This window comes from Rhinopithecus bieti, unplaced genomic scaffold (genome assembly GCF_001698545.2).
Source record: "Rhinopithecus bieti isolate Rb0 unplaced genomic scaffold, ASM169854v2 scaffold_1918, whole genome shotgun sequence".
Taxonomy (NCBI): Eukaryota; Metazoa; Chordata; class Mammalia; order Primates; family Cercopithecidae; genus Rhinopithecus; species Rhinopithecus bieti.
In genome coordinates, this window is record NW_016803680.1 from 150609 (window position 1) to 158108 (window position 7500).

Here is a 7500-nt window from a genome sequence, read left to right on the forward strand (position 1 = left end):
AAAAAAAAAAAAAAAAAAAAAAAGGTGAAGAGGTTTTTTTTGACAGAACTTTTTTTAAATTGGCAACTCCTCTTTATGAATAAATTAATATGGAATCAAGTTTCCCCAGAGTAAATGGAAACTTGGTTTCCTTCTTATGGATTTAGAACACAGGGAAATATAATTAATTTGATAGCAGCAACCAAAATTTAAAATGTTTATCTGAGTTGAGAGGTGCTGAGTTCATCCGGTTCATGAAAAAAGAAGCTTTAATTAGCAAAGAGGGGTATAAGATAACAGTGGGATAATTTAAATGTTCAGGGTAACAAATGTTCTCTAGAACTTTTAAACCACTTTAGCAGTACCCCACTTGACTGCATTGTGTTAAATTAGTTTTCCCTCAATCCCTTCAAATACTTCTTCAAAACATGCTTATAGATTTACAACTGTTGAAAATTTTCAAGGGAACTTATGACTTTATTTCAAGCTGGTGAGGGTCTCTTTTGATTGTCCTAGTCTGTGGGGATCTTCTGAAAGTGGGAGTTATGGTTTGGGTACTAAACTCAGTATGTTTTCACAGGATCATCGGGATGCAGCTGATCACAAGTCTTGGCCTTCCGGAGTTTGACATTGCCAGGAACGTTCTAGAACTGATCTATGCACAAACTCTGGTGTGGTAAGTTTTGTGACTCAGCAAAATGCCCAGTGGTTCCCACATGACTGTGGAGTTGGTGTTTTGGTGGCAAAATTCCAGAATCTGTTGCTTTTAAAACTGCATGGGTGATACGCCATCCAGCCAGTCTGAGTACCATGAATTTAGCATTTAGACTACTATTTTCCTTTATGAGAGCTTAAGGACTTCAGACAAGAATCAGCATAGAGCAGGGATCCCAACCTGGAGGCCACCTATAGGTGTGAGTCACCATGCTCAGCCTATTTATTTATTTTGAGATACGGTCTCACTCTGTTGCTAAGGCTGGAGTTCAGTGGCATGATGATGGCTCACTACAGCCTCATCCTGCTGGGCTCAAGCAATCTTCCTGCATTACTTTTGCATATTTATTTTAACATGATGCAGTTAATGCCGGAATTCTGTATGGTGAATCACATTCCCAGGTTCCATCTGATGGGGTGTTGCTGACTTGAAAGTATTGGATTTGGAACAGGATAAACTGAATTCTGAGACTGGCTCTGCCACTCATGGAGATCACTGTGCTTGTGTGAGCCTCAGACTCATCTATAAATGCATATAAGAATAGCTGCCTTTAAGGCCAGGTGTGGTGGCTCAAGCCTGTAATACCAGCACTTTGGGAGGCTGAGGCGGGCGGATCACCTGAGGTCAGGAGTTCAAGACCAGCCTGACCAACATGGTGAAACCCCATCTCTACTAAAATACAAAATTAGCCGGGCATGGTGGCACACGCCTGTAATCCCAGCTACTCGGGAGACTGAGACACGAGAATCGCTTGAACCCGGGAGGCGGAGGTTGCAGTGAGCCAAGATCGTGCCATGGTACTCCAGCCTGGGCAACAACAGTGAAACTCTGCCTCAAAAAAAAAAAAAAAAAAAAAAAAAAAAGGCCAGGAGCGGTGGCTCATGCCTGTAATCCCAGCACTTTGGGAGACCGGATCACCTGAGGCCAGGAGTTCGAGGCCAACATGGCAAAACCCCATCTCTACTAAAATACACACAAAAAATTAGCTGGGCGTGGTTGCGAGCGCCTATAATCCCAGTTACTCAGGAGGCTGAGGCGGGAGAATCACTTGAACCTGGGAGGTGGAGGCTGTGGTGAACAGAGATCGTGCCATTGTACTCCAGCCTGGGCAACAAGAATGAAACTTTGTCTCATAAAAAAAAAAAAAAGAATAGCTGCCTTTGAATCATGTTGAGGATTAAATGCCATGGTAGATGAAAACTGCTTTGTAAACACCAATATGTCATACAACGGGAGAGTGTTTTATTTTCTGACTCTTTAAAGCTGCCCTGGGTGATTTGACTGTCTGCAAATAACTCAAAGTTAATGAGTTTATTTTTTAGAGACAATGAGGACCTTTCTGTGGTAGTTTAGGTAATGTGTTTGCATGCTGCTGAATCACCTGCTGGCAATTTGGCAGTTTACAAAATCCTTTCTTCCACATCATTTCAACTAGGATGCCATTGGGCAAGTTACTAAAACTCTCTCTAAACCTTAGTTTTCTAATCTTTAAATGGTAGAGATACCTACTCACAGTGTTTTCGAGGTGATTAAATAGGCGTGGTGGCTCACACCTGTAACCCCAGAACTTTGGGAGGCCGAGGTGGGCAGATCACTTGAGGTCAGGAGTTCAAGACCAGCCTGGCCAACATGGTGAAACCCTGACTCTACTAAAAAATACAAATTAGCCAGCTGTGGTTAGATGCCTGTAATCTCAGCTACTAGAGAAGCTGAGGCAGGAGAATCACTTGAACCAGGGAGGCAGAGGTTGTAGTCAGCCGAGATCATGCCACTGCACTCCAGCCTGGGAGATAGAGCGACACTCCGTCTCAAAAAGAAAAAAAAAGAAATTACCATTATGACTTCTGGGCCTTTGAGATTTTTGTTGCTAAATCATGAATAAGCACAATCGAAAACACATATCTTTTCTTTTTTCCATGGTTATTACAGTTCTAACCTTTGTGGGTTTTAGGAGAATATTGCCTTTGATGATGAGTTTTATAAGAAGATAATATAATGACAGAAAAGGATATATGTTAGGGACAGTGATAGAGATGAAGTGAGGAACATGTTTTCCAAGTTTTAGTCTATCGTACACCCAGCCTGCCTATTTTTTGGTATAGTGATATTTCACCTGTGCTATTATCTACTTAATTTTTTTTATTATTTGCCTTTTTTTTTTTACTCAAATACATTTTTTTTAATGTCATGGTAGATGATAACTGCTTTTCATCAGCCTCCCAAAGTGCTGGGATAACAGGAGTGAGCCACCATGCCCATTTATTCCTCTCAAAAAACTCTGTGAGTAGGTACTAGTATGTCCACCATTTAAAGATTAGAAAACTAAGGTTTAGAGAGAGTTAAGTAACTTGCCCAAAGGCATCCTAGTTGAAATGATGTGGGAGAAAGGCCTTTGTAAATGGCCAGACTGCTTTCCCCAACATCGGCAGTCTTCCTGGGGTCAGTAAGACTCTAGATGTCAAAACGTCAGGCGCCTGGCACCATGCTCAGCTAATTTTTGTATTTTTAGTAGAGACGGGGGTTTTGCCATGTTGGCCAGGCTGGTTTCGAACTCTTGACCTCAGATGATCTGCCCACTTCAGTCTCCAAAAGTGATGGCATTACAGGCGTGAGTCACTGCGCCTGGCCTCTCACATACATTTTTAAGAGAGTCTTTATTTACAATCATAAATGGAAAACCAGTGCCATTTGATAGAAATCACAAATAACTGGAAAAATAAAAGCAATCCCATTCCAAAATGTCACTAAATTCTAGCGAGGTGTTACTGTTTGCCAAGGCTCTCAGCCCAAAGCCTACTCCTTTTTTGTTAAAAAATGGGAGATTGGGCCGGGCGCGGTGGCTCAAGCCTGTAATCCCAGTACTTTGGGAGGCCGAGACGGGCGGATCACGAGGTCAGGAGATCGAGACCATCCTGGCTAATACGGTGAAACCCCGTCTCCACTAAAAAATACAAAAAACTAGCCGGGCGACGAGGTGGGCACCTGCAGTCCCAGCTACTCGGGAGGCTGAGGCAGGAGAATGGCGTAAACCCGGGAGGCGGAGCTTGCAGTGAGCTGAGAACCGGCCACTGCACTCCAGCCTGGGCGGCAGAGCAAGACTCCGTCTCAGAAAAAAAAAAAAAAAAAAAAAAAAAGGGAGATTGGCATGTGTTAGGAGTTACATGATTCTAGAACCACACTGAGATTTTCTCCTTTTGTTGCTCACGAGCACTGCAGGAGAGTTGGAAAGGGAATGCCTTTCTCATTTGGAACTCAGTGCTGTTCAATGCCTTGTCCCTACAGAACCTCAGACCTTGAATACCATGGGGAAGGAAGCAAAAGCAGGCGAAAGTATAGGGTATGCCCTAAATTTGGGACACGCTAGCTTAGGGCATGCTGAATACCATCTGTTGGTTTAGTAGGTAGATGGGTGATTTCTCTATAAAATCTCCTTTTCAGAGCTGGGAAGAAGGCAGCTGAGGATACTGGGTATGGTGGGAATCTGCCTAATTTGCTGGGATGGAAGCAGGCCCCCTCTGTGTTAGTTGGCTGGCGCTGCCATAACAAAGTCCCACACACTGAGTGGCTTAAACAACAGCAATTTCATATCTCACAGTTCTGGAGGCCAGAAGGCCAAGGTCAAGATGCGGGTGGGGTTGGTTTCTTCTGAGGGTCATAAGGGAGGAATCTGTCTCAAGCCTCTCTCCTTGGCTTATAGACGGCCATCTTCTCCCCATGTCTTTACATGGTCTTCGTTTCTCTGTGTGTCTATGTCCTAATCTCTTCTTTTTTTTGTTGTTGAGATGGAGTCTTGCTCTGTTGCCCAGGCTGGAGTTCAATGGCACAATCTTGGCTCACTGCAACCTCCGCCTCCCAGGTTCAAGCTATTCTCCTGCCTCAGCTTCTCAAGTAGCTGAGATTACAAGCATGCGCCATCATGCCTGGCTAATTTTTGTATTTTTAGTAGAGATGGGGTTTCACCATGTTGGCCAGGCTGGTCTCGAACTCCTGACCTCAGGTGATTCACCTGCCTTGGCCTCCCAAAGTTCTGGGATTACAGGCGTGAGCCACCATTCCTGGCCTCCTAATCTCTTCTTTTAGGGACACCTAATTATACTGAATAAGGGCCTCCTACTGTGATCTCGTTCTACCTTAAGCACCTCTCCAAGGCCCTGTCTCCAAATACAGTCACATTCTGAGATATTGGGGGTTAAGGCCTCAATATATGGATTTTGGGGACACACAATCCAGGCCACAACATCCTCTTTCTCTTCCTTCCAAGCATCCCAGATTCACCCCGACTCCTTTTGTCTCCCCCGGCCTCTGACACTCACCCTCTCTCCCTTGCAGGATTGGAATCTTCTTCTGCCCCCTGCTGCCCCTTATCCAAATGATTATGCTTTTCATCATGTTCTACGCCAAAAATGTGAGTCAGTCCGACGTTGCCATCAGTCAGCTTTGCTCAGTCGCCTGTGACCTGGTGGCGCTTAAAGCTGGGGAAGGGGGCTCTGCAAAGGTCTCAGGAAGCTGGGCCTGGCTGGGGTCCTTCTGCTGCTGCTCTGGCTGCAGATGGGAGGTGGCTGCCTCTCTCTCTTCAGATCAGCCTGATGATGAATTTCCAGCCTCCGAGCAAAGCCTGGCGGGCCTCACAGATGATGACTTTCTTCATCCTCTTGCTCTTTTTCCCATCCTTCACCGGGGTCTTGTGCACCCTGGCCATCACCATCTGGAGGTAGGAGAAGGTGGCCTTGGGGGAGGTTTTAGAGACTGGGTGGATGGGTGTGTGTTTTAAAATGTAGGTTTTATTATAATTCTGGTGTGGTGAGGCCGGGCGCAGTGGCTCACGCCTATAATCCCAGCACAATGGGAGGCCGAAGCGGGTGGATCACTTGAGGTCAGGAGTTCAAGATGAGCCTGGCCAACATGGTGAACTCGTCTCTACTAAAAACACAAAAATTAGCCAGGCATGGTGGTGCATGCCTGTAATCCCAGCTGCAAGGGAGGCTGAGGCAGGAGAATCGTTTGAACCCCGGAGGTGGAGGTTGCAGTGAGCCCAGATTGCACCATTGCGCTCTAGCCTGGGCGACAGAGTGAGACTCTGTCTCAATACATAAATAAATAAATAGATAGATAGATAGATAGATAGATAGATAGATAGATAGATAGATAAATAAATAAATAAATAAATAATCTAGGTGTGGTGAAGCCCAACAGGTCAGAAATGACCACCACTAGAAAGATAGTTTATTACTCTCAGTTCCTGAGAAGGGGAGGCACTCTGTGCCACAAAGGACCACACAGGGAAGCATCGGGGTAGGTCAGGAGGCAGAGGGAGTGAGGGGAAATGTGGGCTAGAGCCTTTCTTGTGGTTTTCTATGGTAAGGAATGGGCAAGGCAGGGGAAGCAGGTTTAGGGTTGGCTGGTTTGTCAGTAGGCTGTGGGATGTGGATCTGCCCTGAGTTGTCTGGCACCTGGCCCTGGGGTGCTTAGGACAGCGGAGTGGTGGCCCAGATGTGAGAGCCTGATAAAGGGGGCGGTTTAGGGTGTGGGATCTGGATCGGTTGGTTTGCATTTGAAAGTTGGGCGTTGTAAGCTAGTCCAAGGAAGAGCAGCTAGCCCAGGGAGCTGGAATCAGTAAGACCCCAGATGTCAAAACATCAGAATACAAAGACACGCTTAATACAGTGTCTAACCTAAGTTCCCTGGCTACCCAACAGACACTAAAAGCCAGGGAGGGAATACATCCTCGTTTGATCACCACCCATCTGACAGCCACAGTCAGGAGTAGCTTTCTCACTTCTGCTAAGAACTGCAGCTTCCCAGAATGGGGAGATGCCCCCGCACCGTGTTCCTCCACATCCGGAACAGAACTTCATCTAAATTAACAGACTGATCCGGCTCCTCCCACCTCGACAACCCCACCTCCCTTTGGCTCCACTGTACACTACCCCACCGCCCTCACCCCATTCCTGGAAGCCAGCAAGCCCCTCCCAACATGGGCAGAGTCCTCTGAGTGAAGTCCTCTCCCCACTCCCTTTGCTTGGCTGCCTCCTCTCCACCCTCTGATTCTCAGCTCCAAGGTCCTCTCCAAGATCTGACCTTCACAGCCCTCCTTGTCTGCTCTCAGTTCCCCACTGCTTCTCCCTCTCAGGCCTGAGTTTCTTTCCTTCATTCCATCATGCATAATCAGGAATGGCTCTGTGTGAGTCTTTGTTTAATTGTTACTCAACGATTGTCCATTTTTCCCACCAGAACGTAAGCCCAATAGGGCAGGAACTTGCTTCATGTGAAGTCCCCAGAGCCTGACTAGAACAGTGCTTAACAGAATAAACCATGGTTGATGAACAAGGGAGATGATTTTTAGGACACCCGTGAAACTGGGGCCCTCAGTTCCTTGCTCCACAATGTCCTTGCTCCTCTTGGCATATCCACTCTCTTCTCTCTCTTCCTCACTAGTTCCTTGTTGCCCTATAGTTTCTGCTCATTCCTCCATAGCTAACAGGCTTCCCTCTTTATGCTTCTTAATTCAATTTCTTTCTTTGAGACAGGGCCTTGCTCTGTCACCCAGGCTGGAGTGCAGCGGCACAATCACAGCTCAAACTCCTGGGCTCAAGTGATTCTCCCACCTCAGCCTCCCAAGTAGCTGGGACTATAGGCACACATCACCATGCCTGGCTAATTATTATTATTATTATTATTTAGAAATGGGGGTCTCACTACATTGCGTAGGCTGGTCTTGAACTCTTGGCCTCAAGTGATCCTCCTGCCTTGGTCTCTCAAAGTGCTGGAATTGCAGGCGAGCCACCATACTTGGCTTTAATTCAAGT

At 46.3% G+C, this 7500-nt stretch overlaps 1 protein-coding gene across 1 annotated transcript in view; it reads left to right on the forward strand.

The window, feature by feature from the left end:
• The window catches only part of TMC5 (transmembrane channel like 5), a 91289-nt gene that overhangs the window by 74051 nt on the left and 9738 nt on the right, over window positions 1-7500 (forward strand). The window contains exons 16-17 of the mRNA XM_017849597.1: window positions 5024-5099; window positions 5272-5405. Of these exons, the coding sequence (XP_017705086.1) occupies window positions 5024-5099; window positions 5272-5405 (210 nt within the window). The remainder of the gene's footprint in view (window positions 1-5023; window positions 5100-5271; window positions 5406-7500) is intronic.